Here is a 23,924-nt window from a genome sequence, read left to right as displayed (position 1 = left end):
TACCCAAAAATTCTGGATAAATTTTATAAAGAAAAAGATCGATATTTATCGGTTTTTAACCACTAAAACCAATAAACATCAAAACAAAGTGAAAACACACATGCAAAATCACTTTTAACATTTAAAAAATATTTTTAAATGTACATAAATTTATCATGGACAGAATCAAATGTTTCGAAATTATGATTAATTAATTTAACTTTTATCGACTTTTATCTCATAAAATCAATAAACATGCAAAAAATTCGAACCAACCTTCAACTTTTTGCATACAATCAGTAGAAAATATGCATGAAATACCATAAAAAATCCATGCACCGAATCAACATTTAACTATTTTTAGTCAATTTTTAACTAAAATACGGCATTTTGACTCGGTTTTATACCAAAAATCATTAAAAATAGCAAAATAACTTCAAAAATCACCAAACAATACCACAAACCTTTTGAGATCAGTAGGTATGCATGTCCCAAAAATTTCGTGCTAAAACCTCTTCTAACACAATTTTTGAGTTTTTATAAATTATCTCATAATTCATTAAAATGCTTAAAATCAACATGCAAATTACAAGCCTAAGCTCTGATACCACTTGAAAGATCATAGATCCATATTAGACTCTCTAATAAAAAATAAATTATCTCATAATTTGTCATTTAGGTGATCTATGTAACATGCATGCTAATATGAAAGCATAAAAATGAAAGTATAAGAAAAAACAATTTCCTGATCATCTGGATGAATAGGGATATGGAAGAACCCTGAGTATCCATCTAAATAAGAGAAAAACTTATGAGAAGCTAACCTTTCTACCATCTGATCAATGAAGGGAAGGGGAAAGTGATATTTCTTTGTGGCGGCATTTAGCTGTCTATAGTCTATGCACATCCGCCAACCGGTCACTACTCTAGTAGTTATTAATTCATTTTTATCATTCTTGACCATAGTAGTTCCTCCTTTCTTAGGAACCACCTGAACTGGACTCACCCACTTAGAATGACCAACAGAGTAGATAATACCTGCATCAAGCTGTTTCATTACCTCAACCATCACACCATCCTGCATCTTCTGGTTCAGTCGGCGCTGACCCTGTCTGCAAGGTTTGTGATCTTCCTCAAGCTAAATTCTGTGCATACAAATATCAGGACTGATGCCCTTAATGTCATCTAAAGAATAACCCATTGCTTTCCTGTTTTTCTTTGAGAACAGCTAACAAAGCGGTCAGCTGATCATCAACCAATTTAGCACTAACAATGACTGGATTTTGCTCTGTATCATCTAAAAATGCATATTTAAGATGAGAAAGAAGTGGCTTACGCTCGGGTATTTTTACCTCTATAGCGCAGAGAGTATTTATCATTTGTTCCACTCTCTCCTTCAGCATCGGCGAGTTCACGCTCATGTAATGCAGCTTCTGAAAGATTATAGATCCATATTAGACTCTCTAATAAAAAATAAATTATCTCATAATTTGTCATTTAGGTGCTCTATGTAACATGCATGCTAATATGAAAGCATAAAAATGAAAGTATAAGGAAAAACAATTTCCTTACATTGATTTTGTGGTAAAAAGAGCACAAACTAGTTCACCTTACTAGCTTGTTCTTGAGCTTATTATAAATGGATGATCCTTCTTACTAATCTTCAAAGAGAAGATCTCCTTCATGTTGCACCCAAGAACTTACCCAAAAATAATAACAAGTATTGAACTAGAACTTGTTAATATTGAACCCTTGATATTATTTATAATATTACTAACAAGTCTTAGTAATAAAATTTATTTACTAACAAACTTAGTAAAGATGAATAATATTTTAGAGAGAGGAAGATATTATGTTCACATGCAAATCATCAAAATGATGTAGTGTAGAAATGAACAAAGGGTGGAGTATAAAGGAAGGGAAAAGTGGCGGGTGGAAGGAGTGTTGGAGTGGACAAATTTTGTCTTATATTTTTCATCTTACATCACATGCAAAATCTTATATAAGATAAATTACGGTAGTATACAAAATAAGGTGAAATGATTATGTGAGTAATCATCCACTACTCTTATTTTACACGGTCCACTTGCCTATTTACGGGTCCATGTTGGTTCTTATATTTGTCTCACAAATCCGTGTAATTTTTATTTTAAACATCGTTTCATGTTTAAATATTTGCATAATTAATTCATCCAATTCACTCCGTAAATATACGTGTACCACTACACATATTATTTACGTACTAATATTAATCATATTAATCAATTAGTACAATTATAGTAAATTAATAGTTAATTAACTAAAACCCGTCTCCCAAAATTTATTATTCAATTATCACATAATTAAATAATAACTGCCCCTCCTCGAGTTCGCAACACGAAATCTCTCGAAAAATAATCGACTAACATTTTAGTCTTTAAATCAAGGGACTAAATAAATTGTATCTCATACAATTAATTAGTTATCAATTAGGGGTTCGTTCCTATAGGTGTGACCGAAAGGGGTCAGTTGATCACCGCTGTCTCACGACAATAACGTCAAACTCTAGTCAGCCAACCGTTATCGATTTACGTTAATCAACTGACGAGGATCAAATAATTAAATATCTGATGATATTCCATTAATGAGATTTATTATGTTTACGCACTATTGTGGAGGACTCTAACTCCAACAGCTTCAAGCAAATCCAACACAGCATCATTGTTCTCTAGGTTATCTGGACGCTCATCTAATAACATCAAAGCTTCTAGTGGATCCTTAATCAAGGTATCTGACCAGAACTCATAAACAGACTCGTCAACAATATCACTGAATAACAAGTATCCTCTATTATTGGGCGAGCAAGTGTACCAGGTAAACTAAAATTGATTGCATCATACCCCACTACAAGAGTCAAACGCCTTTGTTTGACATCGATAATAGCCCCAGCTGTACATAAGAATGGTCTTCCTAGTATAATTGGGGTCCGGGTATCCTCAGCTATATCTAAGACAATGAAGTCCACTGGGATAAAGAACTTGCCTACTTTAACAGGCACGTCCTCTAGGATACCTAAGGGTCGTCTTACAGATCTATCAGCCATCTTGAGGGTGATATTAGTCATTTTGAGATGATCCATATTAAGTTTCTTGTAGACAGGAAAAGGCATGACACTGACAGTGGCTCCTAAATCATAGAGAGCCTTATCTATCACTTCGTTTCCTATGGTGCAGGTAATAGAGAAACTACATGGGTCTTTCATTTTAGGGGGAGCTTTATTGAGAAGTAAATAACTAGACTCTTCCATAAATGCAATAGTCTCGAATTATCTAAGCTCTCTCTTACGCGTCAAAATGTCTTTCATAAATTTTGCGTAAGTAGGTACCTGGGTAATAAGTTCAGTAAAAGTGACGGTTACCTGAAGGTTCTTGACTGCGTCAACGAATTTACCGTACTATCGCTCGACTTATCATCATTTAGACGTCCCGGATAAGGAATTCTTGTAATAATAAGCGGGTCTGCGACTTTCTCTTTACCTTTATCATAATGTGTCATCTTCGCAGCTGGGGAAGACGACACGACAGCGAGAAAGAGCGTTGAAGTAGAATCGCCGCTGGTACAAGCACTCGATCGAGCACTTTTTCTACTCGATCGAGTAGTTTCTTCATGAAAATTACTCGATCGAGGAATGCATACCTCTCGATCGAGGTCATCAGATTAGGCACAGTTCGATCGAAGATCTGAGTTACTCGATCGAGCACCACAATCTCCTCGATCGAGAATGTCAGAATGGGCACCATTCGATCGACCGCTTGGGATGTTCGATCGAGTAGTTTTAGAGGACAGATCGTTCGATCGATAAGAAATATCACTCGATCGAGTGTTGTGACGATGCTCAGCAGGGGCATCTTCAATTAAATTCTCCAAAACAATTTTCGGGATATCGTCAGCAATTATATCATCATGTTCCGGCATTTTGGGCCCATCATAGGTAAGATTACTTCGGAGATGTATTGCATTGATCAGATCACATTGAGGTGGGTTATTCACTTGGCTTTGCTCGGATGTAAATTGCGCGACTTGGTCTTGCAACTTCTGTATAGAGTTGTCAACTTTGTCCGACTTTCTTTCAAGTTGGAGGGCTAAAGTTAGCACCAAAGACTTCAACTCTGCAAGTTCTACAATTGTAGAAGCTGAATCGACTTGTTGTGGCATTGGTTTAGAAGGACTAGAGGCACTTGTCATGGTCAAGTCTTCATATAGTTTAGAGAACGACACTCCTTGCTTGAATTGTTGATAAGCACGGACTCGCTCTATATCCGCCATGCAAGTAATATGATCGTGTCCCTCCGTACCGCATCTACCACAAATTACCTCTTGCTCAATTATGGCATAAACTTGTTCATGTGCACCCGAAGTTTGTAGAATCTCCGAATTTTATAACCTTCCACTGGGACTTTCCACTACAGCTACTAAAGACTCGCTCACTCGTCTACCTCCCATGGGATTTCCATATTCAGCTACATGAATGGCCATTTCCTCAATGAGTCACCATCCCTTATCATCTTCAACATTTTTCTGGAATCTCCCCTTGGCTGCATTATCCAACACGGCTCTTTGATCATCATATAAACCATTATAAAATTGGGTGCATAAGAACCATCGTTGGAAACCATGGTGAGGTACAGAGCGAACCAACTTCTTGAATCTAGTCCAAGCTCCATTTAAATCTTTGGTGGCCAACTGTATAAAAGTGGTGATTTGGCCTCTCAGCATATTAGTGCGCTGTGGTGGAAAATACCTTCTGTAGAATGCTAAGGCTAGGGAATTCCAGTCAGTAACACCGGCAGCTTCCCTATCCAAGTCTCCCAACCATTCCCGGGCGTCATCAGTCTAGGAGAAAGGAAAAATGACTCCCTTGACCCTATCCTGTGTCAACCCAGCAGATAATGGAATGGTAGAGCAATACACCGTAAACAGCTCTATATGCTTACATGGATCCTCGCCAGGTACCCCCTTGAAGAGATTTCTCTTAACTAACTGTATATAGGATGGATGAATCCCAAAGGTCCCTGCGTCTGTAGTAGGAAGCAAAAAACCTTTAGGCAGAGAATCCACCGTAGGTTCTGAGTGACTGGCGATGTTCGGCATCTGAGCAAATAGAGTTGACAGAATGGCAGGTATGATAATGTCCTCTTCTAGGACAGATTTCTTGCAACACTATTAAAGCACTAGGAAAATATGAGATCAGCCTCAAGGAATGAATTCCTTGAGACGAGAGACAGACTAAAAATAAAGTAACAAAATTACGCACCTCCCCGGCAACGGCGCCAAAATTTGATATCGTCGTTTAGTACCAAAAATAAATACCTAAAACTAGTAACAAAAGCTAGTGGAAGTAAGGTCGATCTCCACAGGGAGATGGGAAAATGTCTGCTAAACAAAGTCCGTCTGAGTAACTTTTTCTTGGGGTTTTGAAGATTTGTCTAAACTACGGAGATTAAAAGAGAAACAAAGTAAAAGAGAATAACCAAGTAGAGAGAAACAGCTAAGACAGTCGGTTCGCCATGATTCTTAAGAAATCTAGTCTAGGGTCTTAGGTCAATGCAAATTCGATCTACAGGGTAGTGAATAGGTCCTTCCGGTCCGCTATTCGCCCTAAAAAAATTCTAACTTAGCTTCCGCCCTCATTAGAATGCTCTAATGTTCACTGCAGTTCTTGCCCATTCCAATCCTCCGATCCAGGTCAAGGTGTACCAAGGTTAATTATCTAATTGCGTCGACTCAAGTAAACAAGAACAATTAATTGCAGTGATTGACAACATAGATCAAATTCGCACTAAATCCTAATCACCTATTCATAATTCCCTTAAGATCATGGCTCCCCTATGTCTTAGAAAACGGGCTTAGCTATGCATAATTATTGTATAAACATCAATAACACATAAACTGAAACAATTCAACATAGTAAAAGTCTAAGAAGAGAATAATAAAAAGAATAGAGATTAAAATAATAAAAGCAATAAAGCAATGTAATTAATTAAGAGTAGAGAATACCGATTACAAGGAAAGAGCAAAATGAGAATTAGGTTTTCAAGTGTAAAGTTCTAATAGAGAGTAAGGGAGAGAGAAGTCGAAGAAGAGAAGAGGAAAAGACCTTTATAATGACTGTCGTCATTCTTATTTATTCCTAATTACAAAAGGCAATCTCGAAAATAACTCAAAATCCGCGTAAAAGATCAAAGCTCTCGATCGAGTGAAATGAAACCACTTGATTGAGGATGAAACTCGTCAAAATGTTCGATCGAGTAAACAGGGTGCTCGATCGAAGACTTCAGAAGACGGTCATCTCGATCGAGTAAAGGCAGAGCTCGATTGAGGAATTCCAAGAGAATAAAGCATTCGATCGACCATTTGAAGCAACATAATTGGTCGATCGCGCTATATCAGCACGAGTGGACTTCTTGAACACCATCTGAGGCCACTTCACGCATCTTTAAGTGGCAAATTCCAAGCTCCAGTTCCTCCTTCTCCAAAATGCATGAGATTGGGATAGGTTCAAGCTCGATTTCGCTCCTTTCCGGTTCATACCTGCAATTAATACAAGGCAAGCCAAAGAAGACTATTCTGGGGCATTTGTAGCTAGATGCCACATAAATGACATAGAAATGCGTGTAAATATGGGGTCAAAACCTTATATAAAATACACGCATCAACCCCCATAAGTCGGGATCCTTTCCTTTAGGCATTCCCAACACATGGAGGCATCACAATACTTGGTTTCCCAAGTTTTGTAGTGCGAACAATCATGTAAAGAAGTTCCCAACTCAACATAAAGCAATAGATAAGTTATAGTTAAATGGTTACAAGTTGGGGGATGCAAATACCATCCCGATAGTTATACAACCATATCGAAAAGTAGGAGTTTAATAGTCAAAAGGCTAAGATAAACACAAGTGGTGACGACAAGTGAAGACCGCTCACCAAGCCCTCGAATGAATCATGCTAACCAGTCAACACTGCTCCCCATATGGGAGAAAATCACCATATGGTTCACCACAGATCATTCAAAACCTAAGTGTTAGCTTAATGATATAAATGTTTAATGCATACGACACTAAGCTTACCTAAACATAAGACAATGCAAGATGAAGCCAACAAGGTACAATGAAAGATAGGAAATCGTCCTCCAACACACATCCCCACAACCGGTGACCGGGACACGCCCACGATATCACTAACACAAACAAGGTACTCGGAACACGTCTGTGGTACCGGGCCCGAGTGCAACTCGAGTCCCCTGCCAAACGTCGTGCCTCACCACACGAGTCCCTCCATAACCCAAGTACTAAATGTGCACATCCCCCTTAGAGTGGGAAGCTCCAAGGGTGACTTGAGCGGAAGACGGTTTCCCAACCGCCTTCCATCTCCAAAATCGGAACCAATGATCCTCCAACATCCTCCAATGTCCACCAAACCAAGAACAAACCAAAAACTCCAAATAATACAACTATGCAACCATAATGGCAAGTCAAGTACAATCATGCTCAACTCTTAACTAATTCATTTCTCATCATTTAATTGCTCTTTAACATGTTATAATGCACTGTAATCATTTTTGTGACAATTTACAATTCTCATCTTAACCTAATTACCATGAAGTCATCTTATATGATAAACCCTAAATACCAAAACATGTTATAATGCAACTATCATGAGACAAATGCAATTAGTGACAATAAATACACAATTAAACACTAATATCACCAGAGCTAAGTAGGGAAAACCCTACCTCAAGCTTCTCTTCAGCAATCCTAAAGCTACTCACTAGAAATGCTCCTCAATGAAGCTCCCTACACATATTAATTGCTAAAATAAATACTACAATCTATTATAATAACCTTACTAATTAAATCCCCCTTAAATATCCCCTTTAATTCAAACAACCTAACAAGTATAGAGAAATCTACTAACTAAATATGAATGTTAAGACAAGAAAAAAGGGAAGAAGAAGTGTAGATCAACTTACAACCAATTGGAAGAACATGGAGGCAAGAATCTCCTCTAGAGAATTAGGGTTTTGAGAGAATTTGTTAGTGAAGGATTTAGAGAAATGTTGGGGAATTTAGTGAATGTTGTGAATAGTGTTTCAGAAGGGTTTTGTGTGGGAAATCTGAAATGATAAGGTTCCGAAAGCGACATCTCACCAACAATTTTCCCGGTTAAGCCGTACTCGGCCGGCACTCGGTCGAGTGACCGGTCCCCTCAATCAAGTGGAACCTCCACTCGGTCGAGTGGCCATCTTTACAAGCTTCCAAAATACTGTCCAGTGGCACTCGGTCCTTCACTCAGTCGAGTGGGGCTCCACTCGGCCGAGTGAATCATCTACTTGGTCGAGTGTAGTCTATATTGATGTGGGGTATTATAATCTTCCCCATTAAAAGGAACTTCGTCCCCGAAATTCACACCCGACACTCTGAGAGTTAAAATTCTATATCCCAAGAAATTATCGAAGTGAAAGGCGGTGAGTCGGGTATCAAGAAACTAGTATGCTATGACCAACCAAACATTTATAAGGCTAAGTAAAAGTTTAAGAATTTTGTGTTACTTGTACTTGTATAATACGCCCTACCCCTCTAGAAACATGCTTATGACCTCGTAACCGACTCATACCTGTTCGAATAGGTGAGGGTATCCTTCTTTCATATTCTCCTCAGCCTCCCAAGTGGCCTCCTTAACAAAATGGTTGGACCATAACACCTTTACCAATATCGTCTCACCATGTGTTGTCTTCCTAACATTTTGGTCTAGGATTTCCTTGGGTGTTTCCACATACGTTAGGGCATCATTGAGTTTGATCGTCTCCGCTTATAGCACATGGGAGGGGTCACTTGTGTACTTACGCAATTGGGACACATGAAAGACATTGTGAACTCGGTCCAAGGCCGGTGGAAGTGCTAAGCGGTAGGCCACTTCCCCCACTCTATCTAAAATTTCATAGGGCCCAATGAACTTTTGGTTTAACTTACTCCAGTTCCCAAATCTCATGACTCCTCTCATGGGTAAATTTTTTATTAGTACGTTGTCTCCTACCGTAAATTCAATGTCACTTCTCCTCAAGTTAGCGTAACTCTTTTACCTATCTTGTGGCGTTCTCATCTTTTCATGGATTACATGGACTTAATCAATCTGTCTTGAATCATTGGAGGTCCCAATAGCACGGCTTCGGTGCTATCATACCAGCATATTGGGCTTCGGTATTTCCTTCTATTTAGGGCTTCAAATGGTGCCATGCCAATGCTAGCATGGTAGCTATTGTTGTAACAGAATTCAATCAAATGTAGTGTTTCTTCCCAAGAGCCTCCAAATTCCAAGACACAAGCTCTCAACATATCCTTCAATGTTTGGATGGACCTCTCCGTTTGTCCATCCGTTGACGGGTGAAAAGCCGTACTCGATCATCTTCAATTGGGTGCCTTAGGAGCTTTGAAGTTCTTGCCAAAATCTTAAAATAAACCACGAATCTCGGTCCGATACAATGTCCTTTGGAAACCCATAAAGCTTGACCACGTATTTGCAATAAGCACTAGCCAACTCTACCTTACTCCAAGTATCCTTCATTGCGATGAAAGGAGCCGACTTGGTTAATCTATCCACAATGACCCAAATCATGTTGTTCCCTTTTTGGGTTCTTGGTAGTCCAACTATGAAGTCCATATATATCGACTCCCACTTCCATTCCGGCACATCTAAGGGTTGTACTTTTCCTTGAGATCTCTTGTGTTCTCCTTTTAATCTTTGGCAAGTCAAGCACCTTGCCACGAACTCTGCCAGTTCCTTCTTCATGTTTGACCACCAAAAGTTCTTCTTGAGGTCCTTGTACAACTTATCGCCACCTGGATGCACGAATAAGGGGTGTTGTGGGCTTCATTAATAATCTTCTTCTTAATTTCATCATCATTCGGTATACACCATCTCCCTTTGAACCAAAGACTTTCAACCTCGTGCAACTCCAATCTCGAGGGTTCTCCCCTTTCTAGCACTCCCTTCCATGCCATAATCTTTACATCACTTATTTGCCTTCCCCGGATTTCATCATATAACTCGGGCTCCAAGGTCAAATCTCCCATTGTTTCCCGTTTTCGTAACATGTGGATACCCATCTTGCTCACTTCTTTCTTCAACCTTAGCATGGACAAGGCGGTACACAATGAGTGTATCGGCTTCCTACTCAAGGCATCGACCACCACATTCGCTTTCCCTTCATGATAGACTATCTCCATGTCATAGCCTCATTAAGCTCGATCCACCTCCTTGATCTAATGTTCATCTCCTTTTGGGTGTAGATATATTTCAAGCTTTTGTGGATGCTCCATACAAGTAGTGCCTCCAAATCTTCAAGGCAAAGACAACGGCTCCCAATTCTAGGTCGTGGGTTGGGTAGTTCTCTTCATGGGTCTTTAATTGTTGCGAGTCATAGGCAATGACTCTACCATTTTGCATAAGCACACATCCTAGACCATTCTTTGAAGCTTCGGTGTATACCTCAAACTTTTCGCTTCCTTCCGGCAAGGCTAGTACCGGAGCCGTGGTTAGGCGCTCTTTTAGGGTCAAGAAGGCCGTCTCACAACTCCCGTCCCATTTGAAGTGGCTCTCTTTCCTCATAAATGTTGTCAAGGGTCTAGCAATTTTGAAGAAGTCTTTCAAAAATCGGCGATAATACCCGGCTAGGCCTAGGATGCTTCGAATTTCCGCCACATTCTTGGGTGCCACCCACCTAGACACGGCCTCAATCTTGGTAGGATCCACGATAACTCCTTCCTTTGATATTATATGCCCTAGGAAAGCTACCTTTTGTAAACAAAACTCGCACTTACTAAGCTTTGCATAAAGCTAGTGCTCTCTCAAGGTTTGTAAAACAATTCTTAGGTTCACCTCATGCTCTTCCTTGGTCTTGGAGTAGACCAAAGTGTCGTCTATGAATACCACCACGACCTTGTCTAAGTATGGACTAAACACTCTACTCATGAGGTCCATGAAGGCGGCCGGTGCATTTGTTAATCCGAATGGCATTACCACGAACTCTAATGTCCGTACCTTGATATAAATGCGGTCTTTGGAATGTTCTCATCCTTGATCTTCAATTTGTTATACCCCGATCTTAGGCCGATCTTTGAAAATATTCCGGCTATACTAAGTTGGTCAAACAAATCATCAATTCTTGGTAGAGGATACTTGTTCTTAACAGTGATGTTGTTCAATTCCCGATAATCTATGCATAGCCTCAACATCCCGTCCTTCTTCTTTACAAAGAGAATCGGTGCTCCCCATAGTGAAACATTTGGACTTATGTAGCCTTTATCCACCAACTCGGAAAGTTGTTTCTTCAACTTTTCTAATTCCTTTGGACTCATCCGATATGGGGCCTTAAAGATTGGTCCCGTACCCGGCTACAAGTCCACCTCAAATTCCACATCTCTAGGCGGAAGTAACCCAGGCCACTCCCCCGGGAAGACATCCTCGAAATCCCTCACTACCGGTATATCTTGCGCTTGCGGTCTCTCCACACTAGTGTCTCATACATGACACAAGATCATAGGACAACCCTTCTTCAAGGATGTCTTCAGGGTCATCACCGAAACTAGCTTTACCTTAGGTTTGACTATGTAACACCCCTAATTTCCATAATATATTTCTTTAATTTTATTTTCAGGAAAAATAAACGTCTCTTGTCATTTGGGCTCGTTGGGTTCAAAAACGGTGAAGACCCGTTCGTTTCTTGGGTCTCACGTGATTTTGGAGTGTATGGGTAAGTTTTGGGCCTAAGCTTGGAATAAACCTATGAGTTTTCCTATAGATAAGATATATATATAGGCAAGATCCGGTGAGTCCACCTATCTTTTTGAGTCCCGTGAGTCCAAAAAAGTATCACACGCTATACAAAATAATATCAGTCACACGTATTTTACATCATTTATAGCACTGGTGACGACAATTTTCATCAGTTATAATTGGGGACGGGGTAGCAAAGGAAACTTACAGTAGGGGTAAGCAGGGCCAAGACTTTGTCACCAGCTTTGAATCTCTTGATTGCTGATCCAGCCTGAATCACTTCCCCTGCCACATCAGTTCCTAGCAGCCGGAAAGATTTTTCCATCAGGAAGAATATTTTTCGACAAAAGGATAAATTGTACAGCAAAAAAAGGCTTTGGTTATATTAAGACTCATCCACTTCATTAAGGGATCGAAGCTACACATTAGACACATCGCCAAAAAAAATTATGCAATACATTGAGGAACTCTGGGAGGTTAGTCATGACCCTTCCTAAAAAGCATGCATTCAAACTTCAAAGTGGCCAAACTGAGAATGACTACTATATCTATTGGCCAATAACAGTTTAGTAGGACAACAAACAATAGTAATCATTGAATTAAACTCAGCAGACATACTAAATTAATCTGCTCAAGTAGATTCCATACACGACACATGCAAAACCATCCGATTTCATAACCAATAGATATAAAGCTTGGATGAAGGATGCAAAATATAATAGGATTAAAAATATACTTCCTCTGTCCAGGTCATTTCTTTATCTATTCCATCTATAATAGGACTCTTTGTAGCCGTCTGCTGTCTTTCTTAGTTCATACAGAGTATATGTTTCCGCGTAATTCTTCAGATGACATGAAAATTACAGTTAGAATAGTGATAACAGCAAAACCATCTTCATTGATGCGATCAAATGAGAACTTAGTTGTAAAACCGTATAAAGATTATCAGGTTTTGAATCATTTAAACAAATAGTGTAGTCGTCCCTACTTCAGTTTGGTTTTAATGACGTACTCGTAAGAAGCGTAAACTGTGATATTGTTTAGTATAACTCGTGATATTGTTTAGTACAACCAGTGATATTATTTATTGTAATGTGTGATATTGTTTTGTATAACTTGTGATACTCTTTTACTGGACTCGTGGACTAGATACAATATCACAACTTATACTAAACAATATCACAGCTTAGACTTAAAAAAAAAATTAAATTTAAAAAGTTTTTTTTTTTAAAAAAAAAACGTGATATTTTTGTGTACAACATGTGATACATAAGTGGACTCACGGGACTCAAAAAGATATGGTGGACTCATGTGATCCTAATTATATATATATATATATATATATATATATATATATATATATATATATATATATATATATATATATATATATATATATATATATATATATATATATATATATATATATAGTGTTGAGATCAAATGAGTCCCCCTCCTAAGTGTGAGTCCATAAGTCCTCCTTAGAGCCCTTGGATGAGCACTATGGAAGGCTGAGATTGAAGACAAAAAACAAGGGATTAATGCCTAATTAAGCCCACTCTCTCACTACCTTAACTAATCCACCCTAATTATCACTAATTTCACTATATATAATTTATTATCACACCCATTTATCTCTCATCTCACACAATTCATTCACCTTCTCCATCAAAAACCAAATAAAATCAAAAACCCAACAAATTCAAAACCTAAAAATTCAAAAAAAATTCCCCCTCTTTTCCTCACCCACCCACCACCATTCCCGACACCACCACCATCTGCCGCCACCCCCACCACCCACGACACACCCACCACTGCCACCGTCACCTTCTCCGTCTTCCTTGCACGCCCTGCCTCCGCACCACCACAACCCCACCGCCTCTCCCCACGACGAACCCCACCACAGCCACATCTCCACTTCCTAACTTCACCACCACCGGGCCACCACCTTCTCCACCTCCCATCACCACACATACAACCTCCACCACAACCTCCGCACCACCACAACCCCACGCCCTCATCAAATTTCCATTGCCGCCACACCACGCCGTCACCCCCTCACCTTCATTCTCCTTTTTCGATCTTTTTTTGTTTTAGATCGAGCCCTCCGGCAGCAGCGCCAACATCAACTCGTCCGTCTTTTTTTTTTTCTCTTTTTGTAATTGTTGTTCGTCGTTGGTGGAAGTTGTCGCTGTTGTTTGTGTGGTGGTGTTGTTGTCGTGAAGGAGAGGGTGGGCTGTTTGGAGATGAAGGTGGTGGTTGGTGGCCGGAGGTCAGACCTCGCTCCTCCCGCCTCCGTCCTCCCTTCTCGCTGCTCTACCTTCTTTTTTTTTTTTTTTTTTTTTGTTTGTACCAGTACCTTTGTTTACTTGGGGTCAAAAAACAAGATCTTGTTGTGTCTTGTTTTATTTTTCTTTACTTGTTTTTTGTTTGCTTTTTTTTTTCAGTGTTTTATTTTTTTTTTAACTTTAGTTGTGATTGTTGGCTTCTCATTATTTTTTAAATTTTAGATCTAGGTTTTTTCTTCAATTGTTGTTATATTAGATCGTTTTATTTTAGTCTTAGATCTAATAAATAGATCTAAGGTTATTTTAAATTACACTTTTTGTTGTTGTTAGAATTACACTTTTTTTTGTTAAAATTACACTTTTTGTTGTTAGAATTACACTTTTTTTTGTTAGAATTACACTTTTTTTCTATTAAAATTACACTTTTCTCCATTAAAATTACACTTTTTTTGCTAGAATAACACTTTTTCGGCTAAAATTACACTTTTTGATGTTAGAATTACACTTTTTTCTGTTAGAATTACACTTTTTTCTGTTAAAATTACACTTTTCTTCATTAAAATTACACTTTTTTCTGTTAAAATTATACTTTTTTTTTTGCTAGAATAACACTTTTTTCGGCTAAAATTACACTTTTTGTTGTTAGAATTACACTTTTTTCTGTTAGAATTACACTTTTTTCTGTTAAAATTACACTTTTTTCTATTAGAATTACACTTTTTTCTGTTAGAATTACACTTTTTGTTAGAATTACACTTTTTTCTGTTAGAATTACACTTTTTTTCTGTTACAATTACACTTTTTGTTAGAATTACACTTTTTGTTGTTAGAATTACACTTTTTTCTGTTAGAATTACACTTTTTTCTGTTAGAATTACACTCTTTTTTCTGTTAGAATTACACTTTTTTCTGTTAGAATTACACTTTTTTCCGTTAAAATTACACTTTTTTCTATTGGACTAATGTTACACTCTCAATGGACTTGGTCATATTCTCATATTCTCATTGGACTAATGTTACACTCTCAATATGGACTAAAATTACATTCTCATTAATTTGAAATTATACATTTCTGGACTAAAATTACACTTTTTTGGACTAAAATTACATTCTCCTTGACTAAAAATAACAATCTCATTGGACTGAAATTACACTTATCTGGACTAAAATAACACTTTTTGTCATTAAAATAACACTCGTAAAATGCTAAATTACAATAATTTGTGATAAAATTACAAAAATTCAAAATATTATTCGTTAAAATCACTCGGAAAAGATTGAAGTTAAACTTTGTAAAACGCTAAATTCTCGAAAATATTCCTTAAAATTACACTTTTTCGTTGTTAGAATTAAACTCGTAAAATCCTAAAATGTCGAAAACTTGTCTTAAAAAAAAACGAAAAAAAAACTGAAACTGGAAAAGTGTTAACAAAATTTCCATAAACTTTGAAGTATAAGATAAATGGTGGTGTTAATTGTGTATCATTAATCCATTAGTGAATGTATAATTAAACCTAGAGAGAGAAAGTGGATTAATTAGTGTATAGGAAACTCATTAGTGTTAAGTATGCTTTTTTGCTTTCAATCTCAACCATCCTTAGTGGGATATCTAAGGGATGTAGTGAGGACTTACGGACTCAAAATATATGGTGGACTCATTAGAACTTTACTCTATATATATATATATATATATATATATATATATATATATATATATATATATATATATATATATATATATTGTGTGTGTGTGTGTGTGTATATATATATATATATATATATATATATATATATATATATATATATATATATATATTTATTAGATTCGTTATCTTTGGCACGTGGATGATTCAATAAAGGCGTGGAAACCGCACTTTTTTGGAGAAGACGTTTATATTGTTGAAGACGATCTTTAGGATTATTTGCTTAATAAGGTAACTAGGAGTTTCTCTTTTAATTGTGTTTATGCAAATTGATGTAATTAATGTGATTTAATGATTGATTTGTATGATTGGTATATGTTTGATTGTTTATTATCACGATTAATTATGTTTTCGCATGTTTGTACATGTTTTAATGCCTTAGTTATATTTTGTATGTCGTTTATATGTTTATTATAGGTGTCATGAGCGCAATTAGGGTTTACGAATAACCCTAGTGGCGGCATGATAGGCGGCCGAGAGTGCTCTCCAAAGTTATAGCTAAAGCTAGTATAACCTTGATGATTATTCAAGTGTTATAGCTGAAGTTAGTACAACTTTGGGTCGTTACTCTAGTTATGGCTGTTTGAGGTATAACCTTGGAAATATGAATTCAAGGTTATAGTTGAATCTACTATTACATTGAAATGCGAGTTAAGGTTATAGCTGTAACTAATGTAACCTTGGGGTTATGGCTCAAGGTTATGGTTGACGCTAGTATAACTTTGAGTTTCGTGTCAAGGTTATGGTTGACGCTAGTATAACTTTGAGTTTCGTGTCAAGGTTATGGTTGAGGTTACTATAACTTCAAAGGTATTTGTTGAAGTTATAGTCGAGGTTAGTATAACCTCACATCAAAAGTTCATGTTATGGTTAAGGTTACTATAACATTAATCGTGGTACTTGTTTCGTATGTTACGTGATGTTCAGTTGTCATTATATAATGCTATGTTGCATACATTGTTCCTTACTCTTATTCATATGGTTGTAGGATAGTGAGTTATATTATCTTATGATTTGATAGTGATGTTATTCACATATATGTATGGTCAGTTATACTGTGCATTGTTTGTGGGTTGGTTGAATAGATGACGTGAGGTATCAGTTATATACCAAACGGAATGAACTAATGCAACCCTTCCGGGTCTGGTGTATGGTCTATGGTTGGGGGGTAATGGAGGCAGTTGTTATATGCTCTATTCCCCGAGTGTCGTTCGGTATACAGTTATTGCACCGAGAGTCTAGCCAGGTCTTACACATATAGGCAGTGGATATATGCTATACATAGTACCTTGGATGCAGTTGTTATACGGTCCACCCCGATGGAGGCAGTTGTTATATGCTCCATCAGTTCAGAGGCAGTTGTTATACGCTCTGAAAGTTAGAGGCAGTTGTTATACGCTCTAACGGCGTTCATTTTATACATTGTGCTTGTAACTAAAGGCAGTTGTTATACGCTCTAGTAGGTTGTTGGTTTGGTCATATGATATGTGGTCACGGTGGTTCTATGATGTGCATGATGTCATAATGTGGTTTGTGTTATGCGTCATCACATGTTGTCTGACTTGGAGTTAATATTTCAAATAATTATCTTCATACGCCATTGTTTGGTAGTGAGTTGTGTCAAGTTTTCATGAGTATAGATGGTCTCACATGTTTACTAGTTTTGCATTTCAATTGTTAATAATTGTTGGTTATATTCAATTGTTGTAAACATGACTGGGAGAGCATCTAGTTACGCCAGACTGATTGTCGACCCCCATTCTCAGGTTGTTCAGATGATTGCTATTATGGATGATATCTTGCTTGGGAAGTACTGTGCGGCGAGATAAATAATAAAATAAAAGTTTGCTTTGTGTTTTAAGAACCTTTGAATAATGTATTAGTTTGTTTTGGTTTTAATAGCGAACCGGATTGGTCAAGTGTTTCCGCCACCTTGACCCTTTTATCAGTATTATACTCTGATATTTACTTTATAAAAGTTTTTCCTTTGTTTTATATATAATCCGGGTTGTTATAGACTAAGTAGCCCTTGTATGACACCCTAGTACCCTTGGGTCTTCTCAAGGAGATCTTCTTTTGCTAACAGTCTATGTTGGCTTTGTGTTTACTTATCCAATCCATCCCTAGGATCACTTTAAATCCCTCTAGAGGAAACTCAAAAAGGTTTGCCGGAAAGTTGGTCTCATGTACTATGACCGATACTTCTTTATATACTTTTGAACATAAGATTAAATCCCCCGAAGGTAAGGACACGTCATCATTGGCTAGTTCTCCCTCCTCCAATCCTATGGTCGATGCATGACTCTTAGACACAAAAGAATGGGTAGCACCCAAGTCAGATAAAACGAAACAAGGATGAGAATTAATAAGGAATGTACCGGAGACAACGTGGGCCTCCTCTTTGGCACTCTTTTTATCCATGGCAAAGAGTTTGCCACTAGACTTGGGTTCACCTTGCACCGTGTTTGCCGATTAGGTTGGCCTACTTCCCGATGCATTGCCTCCCGCGAAGCTAGTCGCCCTAGATGGAGCTCCCCGGTTAAAATTTCCCCGATTGTTGCTGCCATTGAAGTTGGAGTTAGCATTCCTTGGGTTGCTCCAAGCCCCCGAACTCCGGTTGTTAGTCCCACTTTGAGAAGGAGTGTAGTAGGAGTTTCCTTACCCGAACCTCCGGTTGGGCCCTCTTGGGGTGCTAGTGCACTTCATCTTCTTGTGGCCGAAGCCACCATAATTATAGCATCGAGGTCCTCCTCCTTCACTCACGGCCCTTCTGCCGTATGTGAACCCCCGCAATAAAGCTAAGAAAATACGATAAGAAAATGCGGAATTTTAGGAAATTTTTGAAACTTTTAAAGTTTAATGCGCGGGTTCATTAAAACCTAAAACATAAATAAAGAATGCGGAAATAAAGTTAAGCTTATACAAACATAAAAGTCAAATGGGGAAAATATATCCCTCGAATAACGAATCTAAAAGGTGAGTCTAAACATAACGATAGCCAAAATCCTCGATCAAAGTACTCACTAGCTCACACATGTCTTCACCCCATAAATTCACCAACTAAAACCTTTCATTCATGTAAACATGAATGCCACAGTCAGTGGGGAGTAACTCAAGATTCTCCCAGCCACAAATTGTCAAAATGAACATAACAAAGAACTAAAACAGGTAAGTCATGTAAGATACTTACAAAAGATATGAATATCAAGTTTATATTTAAACATGGCAATTAAATGAGATAAGACAAGATATATCAACATTAGCATAATAAAGATTCAACTATTCATGTGAGACAATTAAATAATATGAAAGACAAGAATACGGTTATTTATACAAAAGCACGCATTTCAAGGAGATATGACATTGATATGAGATTTAGAATCCGAATCAGATGAAATAGGCAAATAAGAGATCAACCAATACAAAATACGACCATGGGAACCATAGCCATTACTTTTAAAAACTTTTAGCAAACATTGCACGGGACGTGGCTACTAATGTCACATTCATACTTATGGCTTGCATCTCACCATAAGAACGGATGAGAACATCAATCCCGATGATCATATCGCAACTAGAGGGCTCACAGCTCACCTCTTGTAACCAATGAACCTAATGAATATAGAGAGTCAAATTAAAATGAACTCGGGTAGGAGTTTTTAGGAGCTAAGGCAAAAGCTTGGGAGACGTCCTAAAGTCGCGAACTTGCCCTTGCAACTTTGAACCGGTCATTATGGGGTGTCATGGGATCTTTACTTCTTACTGTTGTTTAATATCCATATGTTGGATGAAGTGTGTGGTTGAATGGATGATTTGATTGGAAAAGGTGAAAGAAATGTTGCATAAGAGTACAAATTTCATGATTAAGAGCATGTTTATGTGATGGAAGTGAATTTTATAATGTTGTTATGTTAGTAACATGTGAATAGGGGATTTGATATTGTATATTATGTTATTGCTTTTACGTAAAGTTAGAGAATAAAAGCATGCGGGTAGAATAGTTCGTGAGCATGACTCGACCGAGTGGGCGAAAATCGATCGAGTATGGTGGACTCGATCGAGTAGGTGTGGCTTGATAGAGTGGGTATGTTTATGTGTTGGGCAGTAGCTACTGGAGTCGTTGTGATACTACAAATGTTTTGAATTATTTTTTTTAGGCATCTTTTGATGAGTATGATATAATTTGATAATGACTAAGTAAATTGATTATGTTGCAATGATCATAAGTTGGAATGATGATTCAGTTGTGTGGATGTTTATAATTGTTGTTGTGGTAGTTGTGGGCGAACTTCAGGACGAAATTCATTTTAAGAGGGGAATACTGTAATACCCCGTATTTTGATAGTAATTTATGAGAATAATTTATGTAATTTAAATAATTAAAGGCTTTTCTAATATTAATTACAAGTAAAACGTTAAATAAATAAAAAATTAAGTATCCAAGTCGGGAATTGGGCTTAGCTAATAATTCAGCTTTGGGCCGTGTGCCATAGTTATGTGGACCGAAATTTATTAATTTAGTATGAGTGTGATCGGGATTTATTTCGGGATGTAATAATAATAATAATATGGAAATAATAATAAGTAAAGGTAATAATAATTATATCAAATAATAATAATGTTATGACAATAATAAAATTAGTAAAGGTAGTATGTGGAAATCCTAATGTAAGGCTAGTATATGTAATAATAAAAATAATATAATGGTAATAATAATAATGGCAATTCCTATAATAACTAGAATAAGGTAATTATAATAGTTTCCTAATTGGCCTAACATATTCTCTAATCTTAGACTATAAATACCATGTTAATTCTGAAAAGTAATTTATAAAATAGAAGAAGGGGCTTTTGGAGACGGAAGAGCAATTAAACGATTAAAGGGAAAACCGTCTTAAACTTAATTAATTTTATAAAGCTTGTAAACCATGACTTTTGTAACCACCGTGCATCACCATAGGGGCATCCATGACGTCGTGACTGTAACCCTAGGCTAGCAATGGTCCACTGTGATTCCGTCTGACCCTTCTCAGACCGACTTTGACCTGACCTTGGTGGTTATTGAGGCCACCGTGGGTTAGGTGTTAAGCGGGTTTGTGTCGGGGTAATTAAACACGAATTTAACCTACCATTAGGACGAGTCTAGACCTGGGCACGGTGGGGATGTGGTGTGATGGTTGAGTCGATCTTAGGTGAGGTGTCAGGGAGGTGGCAGGTGGTGGTTGGTGACGGTGGTGGCGGCAGAACAAGGGAAATAGAGGAGTTGACGTATCCGTCTTAAGACGAGTTTCGTGGCCATGTTTGCGACTGTACCGGGGAAAGGGGACCACCCCTGGGGGTCACCGTGGGACAATGGTGTCAACGGTGGTGGCTAGAGATGGTAAAGGTAGTTGTGGTTGTGTTGGCAAGGTGCTTTGTATGCGGTGTTTGTTGATGTCGGGTTTTCGGTAAATTGATAAAGGTTGTGGTGATCGTTGCCAGGGCTCGTATTTTGGGCCAAGTGTGGTGGTTTTATGGGGGTTGAACGGATTTATTGAAGATTAATACTTCTAGTAGATTGCTTTTATTGGATTGCATGATTGGAGTGCGTAATTGGAGAATTTGCTTGCCAGGTAGGATAAGTACTCAACTTGTCTTGTTATTTAATTGATAAGAGAAATTATGGAACTGTGTGATTAATTGCCATTGGATGAATTATCGGATGTGAATTATATGTCATGGAATTATATTTTGGTTATTGGTTTATTCATATTGTTTATTGGATACCTAAGATTTGGTCTAAGACGAGTTATGGTTATTGTTATTATTACATATCTTTGAGTGGATATCCCAGCCTCGTGTTGAGATGGGTTATTGTTATTGTATTGTTATTGCTATATATCATTGTGTTGGATACCTCAATTTATACTGGGATGGTGGATACCTCAGTTTTATACTGGTATGGTGGATGCCTCAACTTCGGTTGGGATGGTGGATACTTCAACTTCGGTTGGAATGATGGATACCCCGGGCCAGGGATTGGCGGGATGAATGGGTGTTTCGGGTGTTGAGCTCAGTTGTATTGGCATTATGTATCGTATCATTTCACATTGTATTGTTGTTGGTTATTCCTACTCAACCTCGTGGTTGACAGTGTATTCGTGAACACCTGTGATGAACCATATTAGGGAGTAGATTTGACAGGTACTAAAGATTAGCTGACTTGGGAGCATGAGGACGTGAGCTTGACTTGGACCGTAGTTGCTGTCTAGATCACTTAATTAGTTAATCACTTTATTTATTCCGACGCGAGTTGTATCAAGTTTTATATTAAGTTTAGTTTGAATAAGTTGTAATATTATGAAATCGCTAAGTTTTAATTAAAGTACCTTGGTATTGTTGTACTTTGTTATTCACTACCTCGGTAAACCGAGATGGTAATGCTCTCATTTACTTGGAAATGTCTAGCTAAAGGCTCCTCATTAAATGGGGGTGTTACAAAGTGGTATCAGAGAAAACGATCCTCAGGCCTAACCAATGAAAATAATAATGAAAATCGGATGTGTCTAATAAAATGAACCTGGATAGAAACTGTTAGGAGCTCACTTAAGACATGGGATGAGTTAGGGGCCCCCTCACACCAAACTTCCAGCCCTTCCAATTTTAAACCGGTTACCTTGGGAGATATTACAGTGTGGGGTGATTTAAAATGAATATCGTTTATTTGTCTTAGGAGTTTTGTTTGGTTGCCTTGTTTAAATATTTTTTTTCATTAATGACTGCGGTTACGGGAACGTAACCATGATTTTAAGGACAGGGGATGTGATATAATTTTAAGCATGTGGATATGGGAAAAGTATGTTTTCATGTATGTGGGAGGCGTAAGTATGATTAACATGTGAAGTATTACGTAAATTGCTTTGAAATTGTGAAGAATGTGATTTGGTTAATTTCTCAGAAATTTTGCTCTTGATTGCTTTGGCTGCCATTTACTGCATGTTTAAAATCCTTGTACGAAATTTTTATATGTAATACCCTTGTGATTTACTTTCATATTCCATTGGTTTCATGTTTAAATAATATACAGTTCAGAAGAAATAAATATTTTAGTGGACAGTGGTCAGAATATTCCTGTACAGTGATGTTTTCATTCCATGTTTTTGTAAAAATCGCCATTTAAAAACTACTTATTATTTAGGTATGATTCCAACTCTACTGTTTAAAAGATTCGTACATGTTTCTAAATTGATAGGTCACATTGTAAGAAAATATTTTGACAATTTATAGTGATTTTTACAAGTTGACCTAAGTTTCTGACAAGTTGTTGTAGAATTTCTGTTTCGACCAAATAATTTGTAAAATGCATTATAAATTGACCTTATGAGTTTTTGACTTGATTCTTTTTCTCATGGTTTACTAACTCTCTTTATTTTCTAAAAAGTGTAAGTTCTTAAGAAGTAATTACGTTATTATTTATTTATGATTTTGGAAGTTGTAACAAGTTTTGATTATCCTTAAAAATGTAAGCTGTGCTAAAATTCCTAAAGAATTGTTTCTTGTTTCTTTCACCTTGACATTTTGATGTTGTAAATTCTGTGAAGTAGAATAACAGGTCTAGTGATATGCGGAATATGTTGCCCTAAGACTATATATATAATTACCATAATTGCATCCATGTTTAAGTTAGATATCATTAGTAAGAAATGAACGCGCAAGTAATAGATCTAAATTAAGCAAAGGTTGTAATTATCTAATTTTCATTTAGTAACTTTTAGTACACCATCAATCGATGTTGTGTTAAGGATAATAGTTGTTTTATGTTACAATGTGTATTACATGTTCTCGTGAGGTTACAATAAATAGTTTAATTATTTCCGTTGTTGATATATCGAACTTCGAGGACGAAGTTTATTTTGAGGGAGAAGGAATGTGATACAACAAATGTTTTGAATTATTTTTTTTTTAGGCATCTTTTGATGAGTATGATATAATTTGATAATGACTAAGTAAATTGATTATGTTGCAATGATCATAAGTTGGAATGATGATTTAGTTGTTTGGATGTTTATAATTGTTGTTGTGGTAGTTGTGGGCGAATTTCGGGACGAAGTTCATTTTAAGGGGGGAAGACTGTAATACCCCGTATTTTGATAGTAATTTATGA

General features: G+C 37.2%; 1 protein-coding gene across 1 annotated transcript; it reads right to left on the bottom strand.

The window, feature by feature from the left end:
* Positions 1-10,311: 10,311 nt before the first annotated feature.
* Positions 10,312-12,115, bottom strand: LOC141655446 (putative mitochondrial protein AtMg00860). The gene is made up of 2 exons (XM_074462526.1): positions 11,999-12,115; positions 10,312-10,809 (listed from the first exon to the last, which is right to left on the bottom strand). Exons 1-2 carry the CDS (start codon positions 12,113-12,115, stop codon positions 10,312-10,314), a joined length of 615 nt encoding a protein of 204 aa, XP_074318627.1.
* Positions 12,116-23,924: the final 11,809 nt, after the last annotated feature.

Source organism: Silene latifolia, chromosome 5, assembly GCF_048544455.1.
Source record: "Silene latifolia isolate original U9 population chromosome 5, ASM4854445v1, whole genome shotgun sequence".
Lineage (NCBI taxonomy): Eukaryota > Viridiplantae > Streptophyta > Magnoliopsida > Caryophyllales > Caryophyllaceae > Silene > Silene latifolia.
Note: the sequence above shows the minus strand (reverse complement) of the source record. Positions and strands in the feature narration are given on the sequence as shown.

What these genes read in the sequence shown, in the direction of transcription:
- LOC141655446 (XM_074462526.1), bottom strand. Translation starts at nt 12,115, where the DNA reads ATGGAAAAATCTTTCCGGCTGCTAGGAACTGATGTGGCAGGGGAAGTG. An exon ending in TGGCCCTGCTTACCCCTACT is followed by an intron (nt 10,810 to 11,998) that starts GTAAGTTTCCTT and finishes TGTTTACAAAAG; the next exon opens with GTAGCTTTCCTAGGGCATAT.